This window comes from Eurypyga helias, unplaced genomic scaffold, assembly GCF_000690775.1.
Source record: "Eurypyga helias isolate BGI_N326 unplaced genomic scaffold, ASM69077v1 scaffold805, whole genome shotgun sequence".
Taxonomy (NCBI): Eukaryota; Metazoa; Chordata; class Aves; order Eurypygiformes; family Eurypygidae; genus Eurypyga; species Eurypyga helias.
In genome coordinates this window covers 14,618-37,985 of record NW_010251811.1, presented here as the reverse complement: position 1 = coordinate 37,985, position 23,368 = coordinate 14,618, and the positions used below count along the sequence as shown (strand labels likewise).

General features: G+C 52.8%; 1 protein-coding gene across 2 annotated transcripts; it reads left to right on the top strand.

The window, feature by feature from the left end:
• Positions 1 to 148: 148 nt before the first annotated feature.
• HOMER3 (homer homolog 3 (Drosophila)) lies at positions 149 to 23,368 on the top strand. Of its 2 annotated transcripts, none has more exons than XM_010152122.1 (9): positions 149 to 244; positions 11,848 to 12,004; positions 13,138 to 13,269; positions 13,703 to 13,810; positions 17,180 to 17,301; positions 18,143 to 18,299; positions 20,348 to 20,458; positions 21,372 to 21,452; positions 22,300 to 23,368. In XM_010152122.1, the coding sequence occupies exons 1-9, from the start codon at positions 240 to 242 to the stop codon at positions 22,486 to 22,488; spliced, it is 1,062 nt and encodes a 353-aa protein (XP_010150424.1). In that variant the 5' UTR covers positions 149 to 239; the 3' UTR covers positions 22,489 to 23,368. The 2 variants fall into 2 exon arrangements, with proteins under 2 accessions (XP_010150424.1, XP_010150423.1); XM_010152121.1 differs by lacking the exon at positions 149 to 244 and adding an exon at positions 9,479 to 9,492.

The window sequence follows — 23,368 nt, the reverse complement described above, 5'->3', positions numbered from 1 at the left end:
GGCCGGGGGAGCCCGGGCGGCCCCTGCCCCCGCTGCCCCGCACGCTCGGGGGTTCCTGGGCGTTTCGAGCCGGCAGCAAAACTAACAAGATTTCGAAGTGAAATTCCGGAGGAAATTTAAAGAGCATCCGGATCCGGAGAAAGACAGAAAGAGGAAGGGAGAAGTAAATCTGAACGTGGAGAGGAGCTCGGGCAGCTGGAGAAAGGCCGGGAGAGAACGGCGCTGACGCCCGGGCGGAGATGGGGTGAGACTGGCCGTTTCTTATCCTTGAATTGCTTTTATTATTCATGGCCGCTGAGCTATTTTTAAGGTAACTGCAAAAGAAATGAAGGTTTTAAATTGCGTTTTGTCCACGCTGCAAGCTGTAAAGTTTGGACTTGCTTTTGATTTTATGGGTTAGAAAGTCGGTAATTGCGAGTGTCTGCAACTTCTTTAAATAAACTGTGTAAGGGAAGCCTCTAGTGATCCATATGTTGTAGGAAATCCAGACTGGGAGGCTGGGTGGGGGGACTGGAGCCGCGTTGTGTTCACAAACTTCTCCAGAAGTTAGAAATTAGGGGTTTGGTTTGGCTGTTGTGACTCTGGCATTCAGTAAAATGCGTACTATTTGCATTTTAAACGGATAAATAGCTGATTGAAAATCCCCGATGACTTGGTTTATGATCCCCCTCAGATTTTCCAAGAGTGAAATAACGCTGCATGGATGTGTCAGTGGATTTTGGCATGGAAATAGGAGCTTAGTCTGGTATTTAGTTTATGTCCTCGTTGTAAGCCTCAGCCATGTAACTCTAAGGACCTGATGCGGTGAGTTTCTTGTGCGATAAACTCTTGGTGGCAGTTTGAAATCACAGTGGGTCACAGGAGGAAGCCTGTCGGCTCAACACCCCCCAAACGTGTGGGCTTGACGATGCCGGAGAAGTAAATAACGTTCTTAGGGGCTTGTTTTCCTTTTGCTAATTTTCCTCTGATAGCTGAAATGATTGAACACTCAAACACAGATTCAAGAGGCAGGAAAGGTAGAGGCGAAGAATCAAAAGTGACAGCAGTGTGGATCCTTTGAAGTTGCCAGGATGCGGGCTGATCCAGCCTAAATCAGAAAGTGTCCCTATTTTCCTGTAACTTTTCCTCTGATCCCCCAAAGTTACTGTAAAACTTGTAGAACTGCCAGGAAGGGTTTAACAAGCAGATGGCTTGGGACTGGCACTTGGTTAGAGTTAGGGGATGAATCCTTCTTGCCACAGGTCCACCCAGCAGCTATGTGATTTCTTCCGAGGGTCGCCAGCTCCCATGGAAAATGTGAGGGTGCGTCACCACCTCAGTCTGCTCAGGCTTCCCTGTATAATTATAGTGGTGTAGTAGCAAGGCTGTTGTTAAGTCTGAGATGACGTTTCCACCCAAAATTCTTTATTTCCACTTAACTCCTGAGATAAAAGTGTCCTTTTGCTTGTACGTTGGTCATGGGGGGGGTTACTGAGTAGCCTTTGTCAGCATTTGCATTACTCTGTATACAGAGGAGATTAAAAGCACATCACCTCTCGCGTCGCTCTGGTAGTTGATTTTAGTGGACTTACTATTAAAGCGGGGATTCTGCTCTCGTTCCTCCATGTCAGATTTCTTTGTAAGATCATGTTCTGGTTTTCACGGATGAATTACCCGTGGACTCTTTTGTATCATCTGCGCTGTAATGCATTAGCACTTCCTCTCTGAAGAGGACAGTTGTAAATAACACTTCATCCTGACGGAACTGAATTTAGTTAGGTCCTAGCTCAGTCTTCGGTGGGCACTTACTCACCTTTCTCCACCCCCCTAGCTCAGTCTTCGGTGGGCACTTACCTTTCTCCACCCCCTTGCTGACAGCATTGTCAAATGTTAGCACAGGTAGAGGCAGCTTCCAGCTTCTAATCTGAGCAGTGTAGAGCCTACCCGCTTGGCGTAGAGCGCTGACAGCATTGTCAAATGTTAGCATAGGTAGAGATGTGATTACCCACTTGACGTAGAGATGAAGCAAATGAGTTCACCCACTCCTACCTCTATCATCATCCCACTGACTCTGCTAAACAGGGAATTCGGACTGGCCTTGTCTGAGGGCTGCTGGTTGTGCCTTTGGAGCTCTGGGAAGAGCAGTGGGTCCTGTAGTGAAGCTGTGCAGGCATCCATGCCTGGAAGTACTACGGGTCCTGTAGCTTACACCAAAGATGCAGAATGTGTTGGAGGCATGGAGCATTCTGAAATATGTGTGTATCTCCACTTCTCTGGTTCTAGTTATTACAGCACATATCTTCAGTATAAAGAATTAATTAGCTGCGGTCTGGCTCTGCTGAGGTTTTTAATTGCTGTACAGACTTCCAGCAATGGTCTGTGTGTCTCAAAAGGAAGAGCTGCTGAAGCTTAGCAGCAGAAGTAGCAGTTGTCGCAGGAAGGTGAATGCACAGATTGTCGTGCAGGCTCCCAGTAGCAGTGTTCAGCAGCCAAGATGCTCTGTAGATGGAGACTGGTTTCCAAAAGGGGGGGAAAAAAACCCTCAGCTGTGTTGTGTCTTTAAATGTCCTTGATCGCCTTTCTGTGTGCCTGACCTTGTGTGCTTGTTGCTGTTCCCCACGCTGATCCAAGAGGAGTGTGTTCGGCCAGGATTCCTTCACTGCCCTTTATCTGCAGACAGGCCATGAGGCAGCTGCTTTTCATTCCTGTGCTAAGCCCTGCTGGGTAATCTCTCAGCAGTTGGGGGAGGCAGAAGGGACAGCAGCCCCCAGCCAGCTCCGTTGCTGGACCTGTGCTACTCCACCTTCCCTTCGTGGCTGCGGGGTGGAGGTCCGGCCTCCCTCAATCCCACCTGGACACTGCCAGCATCTATGCCTTTTCCCCAAGGTGACCTTATGCAGCACAGAATGAAAGCAAAGCTGTGGCCAAGAGGGCTTGGAAACCGGCTTGGTGGTTAGAACAAAGGGCTGGGAATCGGTCCTCCCAAACTTTGTTCCCAAAGCAGTTTTGCAGTTCAGCGTCTGACAATCAGTGTCTGGGGGTGGTACCAAGGCGCACGCTCTGCACTTGGTTACAGGGAAGCAGTAGGGTCCATAGGCTCTGGAGGGAGTTTACACCCCATCCCTGGCTCAGAGGAAGGGTTAGTGCTTTGGGGAGACATGCAGAGGGAAAGGGATGAGGTTTGACTCTCGTTAACCCCCCCGTTCTGCCCCAAACAGCACTGACATACAGTCGGCAGCTATTGAAGCTGCTGAGGGGAGATAAAAGGAAACAAAGACAGCAGTGGAGGAGGAGGAGGTTGGTTCTCATGCCCTCTCTCTGCTCCAGTTCTGCCTTTTGAAGTACTGGGCTCTGTCTGTCTGCAACACGTTTCCCCAGCCCGCTCCCTCAAATCCTCCGGACGGAGCTGCTCCGTAGGGTTTCTCACACCCGCGAGCTCTGGCTGGGGACGAGCGGAGGGAGAGCCCTGACGCAGCCAGCGCAGCCGCCCCGCTGACTCAGCGGTGGCCGTGGGCTGAGCGCCAGAGCTGAGCCACACATCTTTCATGCTCACATGCTCTCACGTACCCCTTTCTGCTCTGCACGCGCTGCCCTCTGAACACCCATCCGGGAACCCTGCAGAGAAAAAGCACTTTTGGGGAAGGTTGCAGTGAGAACTGGGAAATCCTTAACCTCCTGCTGCGGCTGGCAACAGGCCAAACTCTTTTTTTTGGGGGTGCTTGCTCATCGTGGCGGCACATTGACCCCAGACGCAGGGCGCAGGGCAAGAATACGTTCCTAGGTCTGCACTCTGAAGGTATCATGCTGCTGAGAGCAGGAACGTCGCACCCCAAAGCCCTTCCCTGGCTTGTGGCTGGGTGCTGTTGTGCCCCTGGGCCATGGGAACAAACGATACTGCTGATCGGGTACTCTGATTTCTTGCAAGGCATTTCTTTGGTTTGTTTTTTGGATGAAGGGGGACCACGGACTGCCTAGATGTAGAGCAGAGTATTTGAAGTGATTATCCTCTCCACATCCAAGTGCGGAGAGGCTTTCTCTGACAAGTCAATGAATATCCCTGCAAAGGGAAGCTGCAAGCTGGGGAACCGCACGTGGACTTCCTAGAGATGCCCTTGGCTGAACCCCATCCAGGAGCACCGAGGCAAATACAGCTGATGTGGACCGAGCTCAGCCTCCCCAGCGCATTCCAGCTGCTGCCTTAAAGCCTTTATCCTAAACCTCAGACCTATTCACTACTTGTGTCCCTGGAGTGCTTTGAACTCGTGCTCACCCGCTTTAAAACTTGTCTCTCGGTTTGAGTCCTGCTCTTCTGTCACACCCCTCGCTTTGGAGCTCCTAAACCTCAGACCTATTCACTACTTGTGTCCCTGGAGTGCTTTGAACTCGTGCTCACCCGCCAAATCTCTGCTTTAAAACTTGTCTCTTGGTTTGAGTCCTGCTTTTCTGTCACACCCCTCACTTTGGAGCCACGAACAGGACAGAAGCATTATAAATTTGGGGAATGATGACGCTAAAAGCTTCCCTCTCCAGCGCAAACATAAGGTTTCTTCTCTCTGGTCATGCAGCAAAGGGTGGGGGCAGGTGAGCGGGATGTGAGAAGTAATTCAGTTAACTAATTGGGCATGTCACGGGCAGGCAGGATTGTGAGGTGAGAATTACTGAGAACGAGGAAATAAAGAGGATCTCGGTGGGAAAAAATCTTTCAGCTTGCGCAGAAAATCGGAGAACAAGGACAAAGCATAAGTCAAACGCAGCTGTGCAGTCAGGAGACCCCTCCCACACCGGTGTAGCAGCTATCGAGCAGTGACACATCGCGGGATGCAGCACAAGATCTGAAGCAAACAATAAACCCCTGATTTCATCCTCCCTGCTGTTCAAAGAGGTCTGGCAGGCAGGCTGTGTTTCAGCACTTGCCCCTGGGTTAGGGAACCTGCTGAAGAGAGCCAGCCTGTCACTGTCAAACAGGATTTTTCCCAAAGAGGTGCTGTTTTGCATTGGAAATACCCTGAGAAAGTAAAGGCAGTAAATGCAGGTTCTCTGGGCAGAGAGTGCGCTGTAAGGGCCCCAACAGGCAGCTGAAGTTGGGGTGGGAGAAGAGAGCGGGCATGCAGCGAAACACCCGAGCTGCCGCGGTGCTGCTGAAATCCAGGCAGAGAGGAAACGTGGTGCCGAAGATCTTTCCCAAAGGTGGTCTGGCCCTTCCTGTAACCTGGGCTGCTCCTTAAAATGGGAGACGTTCCTTTGGAGGATCGTACGGGGGAGGCTGGGGGATGCCCTGGGGAACATGCCCTATTCCCACCGCTGACTCCTGTGGCTTACATCAAAAATCTCTTCACCTCTTAATTTCTGCTCCGCTATCAGACTCAGCTGCAGGTTTAAGACTGTTTTTCTGGAGGGGATTAGAGGGAGGACTCTGAACGCCCCCCGTTAAAGACATACCTAGCAGAGGGACCAAAGGTGGTTTGCTCAGAGTGTGGGTGGGGGTGTGTGGTGAACCCTCTGTGCAAGATGGGCTCTGCGGCCGGCGATGGGCAGGCGAGCCGAGCTCCAGCAGCCTGGTGTCAGCACCCCTGCGTCAGCTTGGGCGTTGTTTTACTGCGGCGTGGCGGGGCTGGGTTACTGCGCCATACCCATCCATAGGATCCCACACCTTGCAGGTGTGTCATGGGATGACCCTGGGACAGTGCTGCCGCCTAAACAGGAGCTGCTGCGGTCCCTCTGCGGAGAGGCGGCTCATCCCCCCTTTCTCTTGCGTTCTCTCTGTATCAGCACTGGGATATTTTAGAAGATCCCGTTTAGGAAGAGGCCCCACGGGCCTGTAAAGAGGAGGGCAGAGCCCACATCCAGACTCAAGGACAGTCCCTGCAACCGGTGACATATGTGTTCAGATTACACCGAATCGAGGAGGCAGTGCTGATTTGGGGCTTCTCCAGACCTTGGCACCCTTGATGCCCACTGTTCTCCTGCCAGGTAAAACGTGGCGCTGGTGCAAGGGACTGCACTGATGCCATCTGTACCTCCTTGGCACAGGGCAGCGCTTGCAGGGCGTGCTTCTCATCCGGGTCTTGGCAGCACGTCGGTGTGTCCTAACCTGACGAGGTCCCTTGTCCAGCCTTGGTGAACTCGGCCCCTTTGGCCTGCCCAGTCCATTGCTACTCTGCTGAGACCGTAAGTTAAGAGGACAGATAATGATTTGCTCTCCTGGCAATGGTGAAATAAGCAGCCGTTCATTAAGAAATCAATTTGGATGCTGTAGAGAGGTGAATAATACAAGAACCAAGGTGGAAATGAGACCAGTGTGCAGTTTTACGTATTGTCTTCAATAACCACTGAGTCAGAGACTCCACTCGGAGCAAATCGGAAACGATTGATCCATACCCTGTATTCACATGTCCTCCCCAATCACCCTGTCACCTTCCTCCAGCTTCTCCGTAAGGACAACCCACAACAGGAGGCGTTTGGGTCTTTTCACCGGCAGCGTCCTGGAGCTGGGCGCTTTGCTGATGAGAAGCACCCATTCGAAATAGCTAGATTAATTAGATCACCGCTTCATTTTTAGCTGCTTGGTTTTCCCTGGTAGCTGGCAGCCTGCTGCTGGAGCATTAGGGAACATTCATGGGCGACAGGTCATTTTTAAGGTATCAGCGGGATGTGGGATATTGAATTTTACCCTTCCCCCCCTGGGCTGGGAACAAATGCTGGCAGGGATGAGGCCTGGCTCCTTTCCAGTTGCCATCCAGGCACTTACTGATGGTGTCTGTCTCAGCCAGATCTTTGTCCTTTCAGTCATTTGTTTTGGATTTTCTTAATTATCGGAGAAAGACAGCCCTGGGGGGATGTAAGTGGGTTTATTTACACGTGTCCTTTTCACTGCTGTGTCTGTATTGTTATGGGGACTCCCAGCTGGGAGCAGGAAAAGTGGTGTATTTAGGGATGTGTGGTGGATCCAGCATATCCACTTAAAACACAGGGGAAAAGAGGGCTGTAGCAGGAGAGAGAACGTGAGGGTTTGAGTCCCAGGCACTTGCAGGACTATTTTCAAATGCTTTGTAGTGTTTTTGGAAAGAAGAGGTCAGCAGCTTGGCCAGAAGCAAGCTGTGTGCAGCCGGGCGCTCTCAGACATTACTCCGCTCGTGCATCTGGGATCCGGCGTTCGGCACCCGTGCTCCTCCTGCTCCGAACTTCCCCCAGCACATACCAGTGGCCCCCAGGCCAGCCCATGTTGCCACCTTGCTAATCCACTCAGCTGAGCCATGTCAAGCCCTGCTGTGGTTCTTGGTGCTAAAGAAATCCCAGAAAGGGCGAGGTAAAGCCATTTTCCATTTAATAAGCCATTTGTGACTTGTGCCCAGGGATTTGCAGACTTTCCTGCTCCTTGGCTTGCATTTCTGCCCACTCCTTCTGTCCGGTTTTTGTTGTGACTCTAGGAGAGCTCTCATTTCGGAGCACTTGCTTTAACCTTGTCAGACAAGTAAATGAGTCCCGAAAGGCAGGTTTCCAGCAAGCATCCTCACCAGTGGAAGTCTTGTACTAGCTGGCTGTGATTTGTGTTGTTTGCTGGCTTTAAAACAAACAAACAAAACCAAACAGTGGTTTTTTTTCACCCTCCACAGGCGCTGCAAAAGGAGCATGAGCATCTCTGTGTTACTCCCAGGGAGGGCACAAAGCTCTCCTTGAGCGTTACCTACGGAGCTTAAGCAACCGCTTCCTAGAAAGCGCTGTCCCCGTGCCAGGCTGGCACGATGCGCAGGTAGCGGGGGGACGGCAATGACGCACTGGTCCTGCAAAGCAACCGCCAGTCGCCATCGTGAGGGACGTGCAGGTTGGCAGCAGCTGTTCCCATTTGCAGTGAGGAAAGGGAAGACGTGAAAGAGAATTTCAGGAGATTCTGCATCGTTTGCTTCCCTGGGAGGCAGCTGGATGCAGGAGTTCCCTCCTTGGCATCAGGCAGGTGAAGTTGCTGGTGGTGCCGGTTTGCTGCCTGTTGGAAGCAAAGCACATCTGGTGTAACTGGCAGCAGGCCTGCTCGCCGTCTGTGAGGCTCTCACGTCTGCAACTGGAAGGGATAGACCTCTCGCAGACAGCATGAGGTTGTGTTGCTCCTGGGAAGACCATAAGGCATGAACAAGCGTGAGGAGTGTCGAGGCAGCGGTGATGAGGTGAAGGCACACAGAGGAGAGCTCTCTTCCCACCGACACCATCAGTGGTGTGGTATTTTGGTGTGCCTGAGTCTGGGAAAAGAGCAGCCGTGCCCAGGGGCTGTTGAGTGAGGGAGCGGCCAAGTCAGCCTTCCGGGAGCAGCACGATCCTAAGCTAACCCCGGTGAAGATGGGCTTTGCTCCTGTCTGACAGGCCTTCCAGTGGCGTTTTATTTTCCACTTCTGGTGCTCAGGAGGAGAGTAATGCTGGTTTTTGTGGTTAGGGACACTGTAATTACAGGACAGTTGACATGAGTGGCCTCCTGAGCCTCTCCTGTTGTTCAGTAGGAAGGCAGTGGGGTTTTCCAGGTGTTCAGATGCTCCAAGCTGACCTGCTTGAAGGCAGACTCAGCAGAGAGGCTGGGAGATCTGGGCTCTCTACCCCTTCTATTTTGCATCCTTCATGATGCAAATCCACTTTCTTACCTCTTTGCTCCCTTTTTTCTTTTTTGAGACATGCAGAGTCTTGACTGATAAGGGGCCGAGCAGGGTGGGGACCGTTTACTGGAGAGACTAATTTACAAAGCAAATAAGAGCAGAGCTGGCTCTGTCATGGGGAGACAGCACGGAGCAGCACAGGGGCTCCTCACTGCTGGGCTCTGGGATCGTCTCTGGCTCCGCAGGGCGCAGAGCAGGCGGTGGGTGCATGCACGTGGTGGGTGCACACCCAGGTGCTGCCACAACCCTGTTCCTGCAGGCAGAGAACGGTTATCTCCGGGAATGTCAGGGTGCATGGCAGGGGGCTGTTGGAGGCATCGCTTGGTCCCAAACCTGCTGCAGTCAGCAGGATGGTTTCCATTGACTCCGGGTGCAGACCTCGCTGCTGAACAGTGAGCACAGAAATAGCTGCCGCGCGCACGAGGGGTGATCTCAGAGGAGGGTTTTCCGTCATGCAGCCAGCGTCACGTGCGTGTGGCTGGAAACACTAGAGCCTTCCAGGCTCCTTGGTGGCCCTTTCCCAACAGCCAGAGCCAGCTGCCAAAGGGATTTACTCCTGTTACAGAGCTCACCCAGTTATCTCCCGTGACAGGGAAGAAAACTTGTTCGGTGATGAGAAATCATTACAAATTACAAGCTTTGTGTGTTTGGGACAGATGAAGCCCCTAAATGCTGCCTGGTTGAGCGCCCTGTCTGTGCTCTGTGTGATAAATAACAGCTGACTTTTCCATCGCTAGGAAATGAATTGCTGTGGAGGCAAAACCAAAAAGGAGCCTCAGTCCAGCTAGGAGACCTGAGACGGAAGCTGTTGGAGAGACGCACAGTAACCCCACTGGCCTCTAGTCTCTTACCCTTACTAACAAATGTCAACAACTGGGTAACGTCCTTCCTCTGTTCTTTCTGACACTAGCCCTGGACTTGGGGATGAAGCTGCAGAAACAGTAATTTTTCCCTCCTCTGTAGACACTGAGTTTCAAAGCGTAAGTCGTGATCCGTGTAAAAGTTCCTATCTGTTAGTGGAGACTGGAAAATTGGAATCTCATTCCAAAAAACGTCCTGTGAATGAATAAAAGCAACCAGAGGGGATGCTGAGAAGGGGCTGGAGTAGACCCTTGTGCAGTCTGCCTCCGAACAAAGGTCTGAGCCAGGGCTGTAACCTGGGAACAGGCTTGGAACTGGGAGGTAGCAGGGAATATTTTATATCCTTCCTAAGTTTTGGTGATGGGTTCAGAAAGCACCAGGTGTGTTCGTCTTTGGATTGATGGGAAGGTCTGCTCATTGTAGCTGTGAGGACTTGGAATGGGGAGGAAATATAAATGTCTGGATTTTGGGAGCTTGCACGTGGCAGGAATGTGACTGTGCCCTGTTTGCAGCAGTCAGGGGGGTGTGGGATGTTTCCAGTCAGAGATTCCACGAGGTTTGGGTAAGGAGTGTGGCAATGGCCAATGCCTTGGGTTTTAACTGAAGTCAAGCAAAGACCCCAAGCCCTGATGCACCTAGACTGTTGTGCCATGGAAACATTCCTTGCCTCCTGAAACACTCAAGTTACATCCTGCTGCCTGAGATTCAGCTCCATGTTTCAGCTCAGAGATTGCCGGTTACAGAATCCGGGCAGTGCTTGGGTCAGTGCTTTCTTGCAGCAGCTGCACATTGTGTGGTGAAGTGTTTCCTTTAATTCATTGTTAAGTGACTTGCTTTTAATCCTGCGATGTGACCTCTCGCTGCAGGATGCACTTCCCAAGCATGAGTCAAGGGGAGGAAGAGCTGTGCTGAGGGAAGGCGCTTTTTTGTGCTCACATCCCAAATACATCCTCCATCCATCCGTTTCCCTAGAGCTCCAGCTTGGAGATAGGCTGTAAAGTACAAAGAATACAGGAAAATCATACCTGGTGAAGTTGTCGTGAACTGATCACTAAGGTGCCAATGGATGGTGAAAGCAAGCATCAAGTCAGGCTAAAAGTAATATAACCCCTAATCATTAGTGTAAGAAAGATAGCGACCAGTTGGCGTGAGTCCAGAGGAGGCCATGGAGATGCTCCGAGGGCTGGAGCCCCTCTGCCATGGGGACAGGCTGGGAGAGTTGGGGGGTTCAGCTGGGAGAAGGGAAGGCTCCAGGGAGACCTCAGAGCCCCTTCCAGTGTCTGGGGGGGCTACAAGAAAGCTGGGGGGGACTTTTCCCAAGGGCAGGGAGTAACAGGACAAAAAACCCAGGGTTTAAATGGAAAGAGGGAGATGGGACATCAGGAAGGAATTCTTCCCGCAGAGGGTGGGGAGGCACTGGAACAGGTTGCCCAGAGAAGCTGTGGATGCCCCATCCCTGGGAGTGTCCAAGGCCAGGCTGGATGAGGCTTGGAGCAACCTGGTCTATGGAAGGTGTCCCTGCCCATGGCAGGGAGGTTGGAACGCGATGATCTTTAAGGTCCCTTCCAACCCAAACCATTCTATGAACTCTGCCAGACTGACTGTGTTGTAAAGGACCATCAGGTATGCTCAGAACAGGAGATTGTGATGCCCTGTTTGCACTTCTGCTTGCAAGTTTTATGCCCATCCGGGGGCGAATGTGCATATAAGACCCTACTAACCTGAGGGCATAGTCTGTTATGGCTGGAATGACCAGACTGTGGTCTTTGGAAATGTCCGAAGACTGCAGAGGAGGACAGAGAAGCTCCAGAGGAAGGTAAAAACCTGTACCTGTAGTTAAACACCCTCAGAAGCTTTGTTGTTGTATTTTAAAGGACCAAGGTCACTGGTGTGCAGTGGAAGCTGCTGTTACCATGCCGCCTGGGTGGTGGGAAAATGGGAGGCATAAACAGCCTTGGGCAGGGGCATCAGCCAGCAGTCCCCAGCTTCTAAAATGGGCATCCAAGGATGTGGAGGGCTCCTGGGGAGAGCATACAGAAGCCCAAAAGTCTCAGAAAAGCAGCTCACAGGAATGATGGAGAACTTGGGGTCATGACTCCCTTGAGAAGAGACACTAGGTGATACCAGCGCAGGCAGTGGGGAGCTGCTACGCCCTGCACGGGGGCTCAGCAAAGGGCCGTTGGTCGAGAGACGCTGCATCCTCGGGGGCTGCAGCGCTTTGCTCCTCGTGCCTCAGATCCCCGGAGGGAAGGAGAATAGCAGAAGTGCTGCTGGCGGTGCAGAATGCAACACGAGCGTCAGGAAGTTGATGCGCTTCCCCCGCTGCTCCGCTTCCCCTCCGCCCTGACAGCCCTGATCATCTCTCTTGCAGGGAGCAGCCAATCTTCAGCACCAGGGCCCATGTTTTCCAGATCGACCCTGCCACCAAACGGAACTGGATCCCTGCCAGCAAGCACGCCCTGACGGTCTCCTATTTCTACGATGCCACGCGCAACGTGTACCGGATCATCAGCGTGGGGGGCACCAAGGTAGGGGGCGTTTGCTGACAGCATCACACAGGTTGACGGCAAGGTTTTTTTTCCAGCCAAAGTGTTTTTTTTAGGATGAGAGGAGATGGCCCCATGTTGCGCCAGGAGAGATTTAGGTTGGATATTAGGAAAAATCTCTTCATGGAAAGGGTTGTGAGTCATTGTAACGATCTGCCTAGGGAAGTGGTGAAGCCACTGTCCCTGGAGGGGTTTAAGAGACGAGTTGATGTGGTGCTCAGGGACAGGGTTTAGGGTGGGCTTGGCCGTGCTGGGTTAACGGTTGGACTCGGTGATCTTAAAGGTCTTTTCCAACCAGAACAATTGTATGATTCTTTTGGTGTCAGGTTGGTCAGTTCTCAGCCTGGGCACTCTAGCGTCTTCTCTGCAGGGAATGGAAGGAAATTTAGTGTTAGACACTAGAATCCGTGCTGATGGAAAGTGTGCTCTAGGGCCTGATGTCCTACCCCCTGCCCTTGTCTATTCTCACCTCCTGCCCCACTGAGCATGCAAAACACAAACTTTTTCTGGGAGCCTTTTTCCTGTGCTAAAACCAACCCCTGTAGATAGGATGAAATCACAGACAGAGGTTGAGGCAGTCTCAGAGGTGGTCTGTTCAGTCTCTTCCACAAAACACGATTAACTCTCCCTAAACTGTTCTTGATAGGTGTTTTCCTGACTCGTTCTTGAAGACCTCCAGTGGCAGAGATCTGGCAATCTTCCCAGGCCATTTATTTTGTTGCTACCTTAACCAGCAGAGAGTGTTTCGTAATAGCTAGTCCTGGTTGCTGTTTAAGCCTTTTTTTCTTCTTAACTTCCATCAAAGTGGAGAACATCAGAAAGTTATTAAGTCCCCAGAGACATGCTGCCTCTTATCATCTTTTCCAGGAATGGAGGAAGCTGGTGATACCAACGCTTTTTTTTTTTCCCCCCCCCCCCTCTTTTCAGTAGACGAGATGATTGAGCTTTGTTCGTGTCACACAGCCAGACTAGAAAGGCTTTTGGTCACGAAAAGCTGGAGTTTTCTACCCCTAGTTGCTGGAGTACACAGGGATTATGGTGATCAGTCCCACACCACCACCTAAGGACAGCAGGGTGGAGTTTTCTCTGACTTTTATTGTTGTCTCTCCCTACAGGCAATCATCAACAGCACTATTACCCCCAACATGACCTTCACAAAGACGTCCCAGAAATTTGGACAATGGGCAGACAGCCGAGCCAACACGGTGTATGGGTTGGGCTTTGCTTCGGAGCAACATCTCTCCCAGGTAATGCTGCAGGTGCTGCAGAAACCTGATGCTGGGAGGGGGAATGTCCCCAAAACCCTGAAGAGGAGATCAGCCTCTGGAGAAAAGACTTTAGGAACCTGATGTAGTGCTGTTCCCACTGTGCTGTAATCCAATGCAAAATGCAAAGATGCTAGGAAGAGCTTTAAAGTAATATTTGCAGTGTGTTTTGAGCATCACAAATTGAATTAGAACTTCAGGCTCAATTTCTGTCATTGCTATTTAGCTAACCCCGCAGCCCTGAGTGCCAGAATTGCGGGCAGGAAGGGGCCATTCCCTGAATTTTATTGTTAGTCGAAGAGAAATTTAAAAGCACATTGAATGAATTTGCAAAGGGAGGAGTAACCCAGGCATCAATCCCCGTTCCTTCCGCATTTCAGTGTAGCACCAAAGTGACATTTCCGCTCCCCTCTAGTTTGCAGAGAAGTTCCAGGAAGTGAAAGAAGCAGCCCGTTTGGCGAGAGAGAAGTCCCAGGATAAAACAGAGCTGACCAATCCTGCCCTGAGTATCACATCTCACCAGGTAACGCTTGGACAGGGGCGCGGGTAAAGCTCGGGGCAGAGCAATCACGGCTAGGGAAAACGCCTGCTCTGCTCATCTCCTCCGGTAACTTCTCGCCATCATCCCTTTCTCCGAGAGCTTTCTTGCCAGGTTGGAGCGTCACATTTTGACACCTGTGACCCTGAGGTCATTCGACTGAAACACTGTGAAGTAGATTAATTAATTAGTACTTAAGTGGAGCTCCTGGGAAGGGTCAGACTCTTCCCTCTTTGCCAATTCAGCTATCCAAACCACGTGATGTCGTGTAAAGCCACGCTGGAGGAGTGGTATTTTGGTGGTTGGGATTTTTTGGGTTGGTGGGGTTTTTTGGTTGGTTTCTTTATTTCTTTAGAGGGCTCAGTGTGCCAGTAACAGGCAAGCAGCATGCAGGAGCGCATGTCACCTGGGTGAGGATCACAGGAAGGAAGACACATGGCATTTCCAATCACTTTTCCTCTGCTGGGACTGCAGGAGGTTCTTCTCCATGTGTCTCTGTTAGGTGGTGCTGCTGCCCATGGGGTCCATGGAAAGACAAACTGATTTCTTAGAGCTGGTGACTGAGGAGTTGTGGCCAGATGACTTCTGTTTGTGTCATATTTCCACTGTGGAAGAGAAGCTGTGCGATGAGAGTAGAAATCGCTCTCCCCACCTGGGAACTCTCCCCTGAGGTAGAACTGCACGGATGACAGCCACTCATTCAATTTTCTTTCCCCAGGAGACCAAGGCAGAAAGCTTAAGCCCATCACACATCATTTTCACGTGTGTTGCGCTCGGAACTGTTACGTTTCTCCCTGTATAGCTAAAACATCTCCAGCAGCAGTGGGAAGGAGGGCAGAGAATTAGCTGTGAAGAACCCTACCCTGCCCTTTCCCATGGTGAAGCAGCTTGGTGCTGATGGTGAGGTTGTCCTTCCCAGCAGCTCACTCCAGAGGTGGCTCTGCATTTCCCAGAGCTCCTGGCAGTCGGAGAGCAGCTGAAGGATGGAGGACGCTGCGTTCTCTGGGCTGAGTACAGATGGAGGAGGAGGGAGTGTGAACAGTACCTTGGCCTTCAGGGAAAAGACAGGGGAGGTGGAGGCGGGGGCTCTGCAGAGACTGGAAATGTTGTGTAGGGTGAAAAAATGGGGAAAATCTGCCTACCTTTTGGCTCCTGGTAACTCTAAGCCCTGTCCTAATGGGTGACAAATGAAGGAGGGAGTAGAGTAGAGCATTCACAGCAGAACTGAAGTTTTGGGTAGAAGACTCTGGTCAGTAATAACTGCCCAAGGCAGAGATTCAAGGCAGAGATTCTCTAGCTGCCCGGCCTGGAGATGGGGGCTGGGAGCAGAGATACTCCCTCTCATCCTGTTCACACCAGGCAGAACTCATCAGGTGCCGCAACAGGACACGTTCATCTCCCCCGAGCTGCGATGGCAACGTGCAGCAGAAGGGACGAGGAGGTCAGAAGGTGAAGGTTAAACACGGATCAGAGAAGTGGCCTAAGGCTCTTGTTGGTTCTTACCTGACTCTGCAGCGCTGAAACTGCCACAGTGGGAACCCACACTCCTCTCTGCCGTGTCCCTCGGTGGGAGAGCTCGGACACAAGCCCGCATGGCTCCTGCCATCTGGCAGCCAGCCTGCTGACACAGAGAGACGTGCGGTGTCCCCTGCCACGTGGGCATGCAGCTCTCCTGCCTTCCCCAGCCTGTACCTCAGCCCTTCTCCCACTGCTGATTCACAGCCGCTGCATTAGCAGAGCTTCATCCTTGAATAATTGATTGTGTTTCCGTTTGCAAGTGAGCGGAGAGCAGATCTGTCTCCTGAAATTAAATCAGGGCTCCCTCATTTTCTGCATCTGCACCAGTTTACTTAGGCTTCAGACTTTCAGAGCTGGGGAAATCCCAGGGTAGCGGCTTTCTCCTGTCCTCTGGTACCTTTTAGACCATTCCCATTTAGCATCCCCATCACAGAGCATGTCACTGTGGATAACATAAGCAACAAAACAGTGTGGAGCACCTTCAACGATTATCGGTTTCAGTTGGCCTCACAGGGGCTCAACACACCAGAACAGGAAACTTCTGCCCCTTCCCTGCCTCAGTTTCCCTGCCTCAGTTTCCCCACCTTGTGGTAAAGGTGAGGGTTGTGTTTTGCAGGTCTCGCTCTCTGGAAGGCTTCATGAAGCTGGCGTTCAGTACATCCCCTGGCCCTGTCTGCCTCTATTTATAGATGTCAGCCGACTCCGAAGGCAGGTGGCTGTCCTTACCACAGGCATTTGAGGGCTACCTATCAATTCCAGCAGGCTCCCCAGCCACCTGGTCTCACAGCCCCCAACTTAGGATCCCAGAGGCTTATTGCTCAGAGAGTCTTTTTATAGCTCGGTTTGCCCTGTCCGTGCCAAGCCGCTTCCCTGCTGCGAGAGACCGTGCAGACGGGGTCTTCTGGAGGGGTTGGCGGGTGTGAAGTCTGCTTTGGCTTCTGTGTGCTCATCTCTGCTCCACTGTCAGTTCCCTCCAGCCTGAGAGGATGCGTTGTTTGTCTCTGCTAGCTCTGGTGTACGCAGGGATAGGGATCATGGAGAAGGGTATGCTTTGGGGCAAAGATTGTGGGTTTTTTCTCCCACACCTTTGGGAATTGGGTGCCAGAGTCATCTGAGCAGTAGCAGAGTTTCCCTCCCTTACAGCCAAGAAACACCATCCCAATGGCAACTGGTGTCTTAATTCAGGGTACAGAAGCAGGACTTACGACTGAACCTCTGGCCTAGCAGATCTATGTTTAGAGTTTAAATCTTTCCACTGCTGAGAACTAGCAAGAAAATCCTGTTCAGATTTCAGCAAAACCCTGAAACAGACAGCTTGAGCAGCTCGGGGTGTTGTGCACAGCCGTGGGACTCCAGTTACAGGCTGTAACGGCGCTGGCATTTGTCAAGGGGAAGTTGAGGGCCAGAGAATTCCATACCTCAGGGAGGGAGGGAGGAATAGCTGGTGTGTGCAGGCTGCGATCCCACCTGCTCAGGGTGCCTGTGCACTGGGACTGCTGCCCCAGCGTGGCATGGAGACGGAAAGGGAGGACGTGGCAGCAGGGCAGCTGCTGGAAGAGCTAAGCACGAACCTACCTATCCAAGAGAAAGCCCTGGGTCCGCACAGCTTCCGAAGTCATTGCTATGCCTTGACTGGTGCTGCTGAGCCCGACGTGAGGAATTTTGCCAGCCCTGGTTGTGTAGACAAGCTCAGCACTACCCAGGAGTTCAGACTGAAAACCAGGGTTTCCTCACAAGAGCGCAGGGAACTAGCCCTGGGGATGAGTGCGCAGAGACCTTGTGCCCACAGGGCCCGCCTTCACGGCTGCGTGATAACCCCCTCGTCCTCATCCCCAGGTACTGCCCAGCCCCATCATCAGCTCCAACGGGCCCGGAGAAGATAAACTGTTCCGCAGCCAAAGTGCCGATGTTGAGATAACGACAGAGAAGGAGCGGCTGAAGAAGATGCTTTCAGAAGGGTGAGGCCTCATTCCAAATGCTTTTGACCCAACATTACTTCTTTAGACAGCTGAGTAATGCTCAGTGTCCGTGGCTGCTCAAACCCTCCACCGTACCCATTTTCCCTCTTCCCCAGCAGAAAGATTATGCAGCTTGGAGGTGAAACCTGCCATTCATGTGGCGTGGGAAGGAGAGTGCTTTGTGCCTGCCGTGGGGATGAGTTGATGCCGGTTATCTGCAGATCAGTAGTGTGTGATACCAGAAGATGTTCACACTTTTCCAGCTGCCCAGGGCTGCATTTGTGTTAATTCCCCTGATGATTCCAGCCAAGTCCCTGCTGCTTCCGCTCTTTGTGTGTTCAAAGACTCCAGGCTGGATTCTGCCCTGTGGCTCCTGTTGAGCTCCCAGCTGAACACTTAAGAGTATTTTTAAAGGAAGAGCAAGTGTCCTTTGCTACCTTCTCCTGAGTCCGGGGTGACAGGGTTTTATTGAAAGCAAACTCAGCTCTAACAAGGATTTAAAAAATGGATTCACAGTCTCACACTGCAGCTCCTCCGTAGTAGCTGTATCTCCCCTGCCCCCCCACCTCATTAATCACAGTGTGGTTTCTGCAGTTTCAGCAAGGACACATGGCCTCAAAGTCAAATATTATCCAGGGATAAAGGAAAGAGATGCATATCAGGGCTGGAATAAGCATTTAAATTTGAGAAGCAGTATGAAAGCCAAATAGAAAACTGTGGAGAAGCAGGGACCTGCCCAGCACTTCCAAGAGCAAGTTTCGGTGCATGTTAGCACGGGGGGAAGAAACTCTCATGCTGAGACCCTACGCTCTCCTGAATGTTTCCCTGTTCTCTCTCCCAGTTCGGTGAGTGAGGTCCAGTGGGAGGCCGAATTCTTCAGCCTCCAAGACAACAACAACAAGCTTGTGGCTGCTCTCCATGAAGCCAACGCCAACGTGGACCAGTGGAAGAAGCAGCTGGCTGCTTATCAGGAGGAGACGGAAACGCTGCGGCAGCGGGTGAGCACAGAGAGCTGTTGCAGAGCAGGTCAGAGGAAGCCGTGTCCCAGAGCCAGGTGGTTTCCTTGACCCCATTCTTCCATCATTTTCCGTGCGTGTCAGCAGGAGATGGGATGGAAATCCAGGATGCTGCATGAGCCTGGCAGGGAAAACATGTCAAGGAATAAGACCGTGTAACTAGGGAGCTCTCACAAGAGCAAGTTGGGGGTGTGCTGCGTCCCCATGGATAAAGGGAGGAAACCAGAGCACAAAGTCAAAGAACACCAGCTTCCCTTCAGATTTTCTGGGTGTTGATCCCAGCTGCCAGCAGTACTGTGGCCTGTGCCCCACCCCCGAGCTGAGCATCAGGGCAATCTTCTGGCTGCTGACAGCAAGGATGAAGATTGCTCCGTCTGCTATAATTAGCTCGAATCCAAGCTGCAACATCATGAAACCCGTGTGGCGCCGTACAAACCAGCCCTTGTTCGGTTGGAATAATGGGATCTTTTGACCTACGTAATGTCAGAGAGGTCACTGAGGAGGCCTGTGTGCATCTGGGCAGAGGAGTGACAGTCACGCGGCCGGGTTTGCTGGGAGGGAAGAACTGCAGAGCACTCAGGGTTTTAGGACAGTTGGGATTTGGCTGAGAAAAGACTCCGGAGCCCTGGAGAAGGTGGCATAAAGCCACTTCACTTTGAGGTAGCTCATTCAAAAGGCAGCGGGGATTTACAGCAATTAACAGCTGTTTTCACTTGATGGCTGCTGCGTGGCCAGGCTGTGCAGTGAGCAGCCCTTCCCTGGGGCTCGCTGTGCCCGTCGCTCATTCCCAGTGCTGGAATGCGACAGTGGAAGTGCTGCGTGAAAATTTTTCCCCTCTGCAGCAGGAGCCTGCGCTGGGTCTAGCGGAGATCTTGGTTGTGTGTATGTGTACCTGTGGTTTTGGGGGTGGCTGGACTTGGCTGCCTTTTTCCTGCCGTTGCTCTGTGCGTACGGTTGTTTGGTGGCTGTTCTCACAGCCAGGAGACGGGAGCGAGGATGTCGTGAGCCTTGAGTGAAGGGCAACCACTGGGGACTCTGCGGAGTCAGAGAAGAAACTGTAACTTGGTGAAACATCTAGGTTATTGTCCCTAAACTGGAGGATTTTGGGACCAGAGCTGGTTGATTCTGTCTGTGACACTGTGAGCCTAACCGCTCACACCCTGGCAGAGGTCTGGCCCAGCCAGTGTTGCCCTGCTGCCCCTGCGCGTGGGACAGTGTCACAGCAGTGTCCTTGCCCTGTCTGTGTGAGTCCCCATCGCCGGAGCTGCACTTGCAGAGCTCAGCACAGGCCCTGTGAGAGCGTGAGCCCCAGCAACACCTGCTGCAGACCTTCTGAGGAGCTTTGGAAAGCCCGTGGTCTTCACGAATAATAGCCACTGGGCTGAATTTTTCAGGAATGGGGAGCACCCTTAGGCAAACCTTCCTCCCAGCTCTGCTGCGGTTGAGCTGCAGTAATTCCCTTGCCCTTGGCAGTCTCGGCCCAGGGATGTAAATGGAGCAGGATCTGGCCATCGCTGTGGGTTTAAGGCTCAACAACTTTGGGGTTGTAGGCGCTTGACGTCCACCATTCAGGCTTTGCTGGAAGCACAAGACTGCAGGAGAAAACAGAGATAGTCTCTAGACTGAGTCTTGCCGCGGTGTGTTTCTGTGCGTGATCCAGGCAGAGCAGGAGAGAATTTTTTCCTAAGAGCCCCAGGGTGGGAGCTGCTATCCCATTGGAAGCCCGGTTGGGTTTGCAAAGAAGCCAAAACATGACAGAGAATACCATTCAGGCTTTGCTGGAAGCACAAGACTGCAGGAGAAAACAGAGATAGTCTCTAGACTGAGTCTTGCCGCGGTGTGTTTCTGTGCGTGATCCAGGCAGAGCAGGAGAGAATTTTTTCCTAAGAGCCCCAGGGTGGGAGCTGCTATCCCATTGGAAGCCCGGTTGGGTTTGCAAAGAAGCCAAAACATGACAGAGAATGACCGTGGGTGACAAGGTGTGGTTTTGTATCTCTGAGTGTGCCTTCCGTGTGCTTGCTTCCACGTAGGTAGCAGAACTGGAGTCGCAGGGGGCTCAGGATTCCTCCAGCGAGAACAACAAGGAAGAGCTGAACCAAACCCTGGAGGAGCTGGAACTACTGATCAAGGCTAAAGACGAGGTAATACCCCACAGAGCAGAACCAAGCCGGGTGGCCTGTCAGTCACCAACACCCTGTCTGTCACGACAGCTTGTCTGAGATCAGAGGGCACCTTGTGCTGTCGTACGTGCTGCCTGCGCGTGCCAGGAGCCTCTGCAAGCCAGCACGGCCCCCTCAGTGGTCTCCCTCCCCAGAGAAACAAATCTGAGTGAGGGTGAGGTGCTGGGAGTTTCCCACGTGAATAGCCTCGAGTGGAGTCTCATCCTCTGCGCGAGGGGCTGGATCTTACCCCTTCCCCCCTCAGCCATCTGCAGCTGCACTTAGCCTCTAGTGTAGTAATTGCTTCTTGCTTTCGCTGCATGTAAATGAATGATTTAAAGCAATTTTGGTTACAGAGGCTGTGAAGGAGGGGAGGTGGGGAGAGAATCGCTCCGATTTGCACGTCTGCAGGCTCTCTCTGCCTCCACAGGGTGGGTGGGCAGAGCCCTGGGGTTGCAGCCACGAAGCAGGGACTGGGCAGGTCATTTGGGGTTCCTTATCCTTAGTGAGGAGAGGTCTCTTCACCCCCTCCCCAGAGCTACTCAGGCTAGAGGAAAAACGCTGGGGCAGGGTGTTTTTATGGGTCTCACCCAACGGCTGAGGAGGGACCTTGGCCCCAGTGGCCTGGGATCGGGGCTTGAGCAGGGATGCAGCAGGATGTGGAGACCCCTGAACCTTGCAGCTGGTCATTGTGGTGAGGGACTGAGGGCTCAGAGGGATGCAGCAGGTACAGCAGAGATGGAAGGTTAGAAGGGGAGGTATTAAAAATTGGAGCTGGTGTGGTTATGTGATCCTTGGAGAGAGCGAAGGGGCCTTGGTTGGGGTATGTGGGGGGAGCTGGCCTCACTGGGACAGGAGTGGGTCTGACATGATGCTCTTCCTCCTTGTGTTTTAGGAGATTCAGATGCTGAAGAGCCAGAAGTGTAGCCGATGGGAAGCAGAGGGCGAGCGTGAGGAGACGCTGCAGAAGCTGCAGGTAAGGATGGCAGATCTGGGACACCTCTGCACTCAGAGTAGAAGGATCCGTCCCCATTTCTCCTTTGAGCCAAATACTGAATGCCGTAGAGCTGCCATGCCTATCCCTGCCTCTGGATGATGGGAACAGGTCCTTGCATGTATCTCTGCCTTCTTCCGCCCTCCCTGTATCCCTCAGATAGGACATGGGGCGCAGGCAGCAGCAAACTCAGCCTTCACGTACTCTCCTCTAGCACTTGCAGTAGCCCCTGATGTAGGGCTGGAGCAGGACAGGGGATGTCCTGTGACCCCCCCATCTCTCGGAAGCCCTGCTTAGCCCGCTGGACGGCCAGGGATGGCTGGGGAGCAGAGCGGACTCAGTCCGGCTGGCAGGAGGGAGGCAAGCTGCTCCACACCTCAGGGCAAGGGCACAGATGGAAGCACGATCTGTCGTGCAGTCTCTGAGGACACTGCCTGCCTGTGGTCACCTCCGAGTTACTGAACGAGGGGCTCTGCTGCGGGGCTCACCCCCGGACACAGGCACTGGCTTTCACGGGAAAGTACTGTCTCCAAACATGAAATACCATCAGACCTGGAGCTGATGGGCATGTGAGGAGATCTGTGTTTACAGCGCCTTTGCAAACTGCAGGCGCGCGCCTGGGTTTGTGGAACGTGTGCTCACACGCGTGTGCGTGCCGGCGTGCTGCGGCTGAAGACAGGGAGGTGAAAGAAGTGTTGGAGACGGGGCTGGCTGGGTGTGGGTGGCCCTGTGCTGGCAGGGCTGTTTCGGGGAGATAAGGGGGGTGGTCTGCGCGCAGCGTGTATCAGCGCTGCAGCAGCCACCTCGCTGCTCTTGTGTCCTTCGCCAGGAGCTGGAGGCACGCAACGCAGAACTGGAGCGACGCCTCCACCTTGCCGAGCAGACGCTGGCGGAGTCCCTGGCCGAGAGGGAGAAGATCCAGAACGAGGTCACCAAGGTGGCGGAGATAATGGATGTGAAGATATTTGAGCTCAGTGAGATCCGTCAGGGACTAGCCAAGCTGGTAGAGAGCAACTGAGCAGCGGCACGCTCAAAGGAGACGCCTCCGGAGGAGGGAAGCCCGAGCTGGGGCTGGTCACTGACAGCAACTACGGTCACAGAACAGCCCCGAGGTCTGTTCAGGCGGGGTACGCCAACATACCAGCAGCTGCCTGGACAGTGTGGAGCCCAGCCACAGCCACTGACTGCCCACTGAGCACCCAGACAGAGGGCAGAGGGGACCTGAGCTCCCGAATCCTCTACAGGGAGCATCTCCAAGTCGCAGCCAGACCTCTCTGGACCCTGCCATGGCTGTGGCATGGCCCAGAGACAGCAGCTGTCCCCGTGCTGCCTTCCCAGCCTCCCTGCTGCCACACTGTGTCTCCAACCTTTTTACAGTTTTCTAGGGGAAGGGGCTGAGCAGCCTTCGTGGTTTTTCAGTAGTTTTTTAGGAAAACACTTGCCTTTTGCAAATAAGCTGCCTGTTTCCCCACTTTGGGAGGGAGGAGAAGTTCCAGCACACCCACCGAGGACCACAGCTGCTCCTCTTCCTCTTCCCCATCCTATCTCCATCATGTCTTTCTAACAGGATCCAGTAGTGCTGGTCAGTGTCAGGACCTTCCAGAGGTAGCAGAGTCCCCACTGCAGAGACGGGTGCTTGCCTGCCTGTGTGTCCTTTCCACTGTTCACTCACATCCTCCAGAGCAAAAGGAACTCAGGTTTTAAACCTCTTGTTAGTTTAACACCATGGGACTTAGTGACTTGTTAAAACTCCTTTAAGCTGAGAAGAGTAGAGGCTTGGTTGGGAAAGGGGCATCAGAGAAATGGGCCATCCCCGAGGGGATGGCCAACACACTGCTAGATTGGCACCTCTCCCGGCCTCTAAGGGCTGCAGTTAATTGAAATTAAATGGAGCAAAT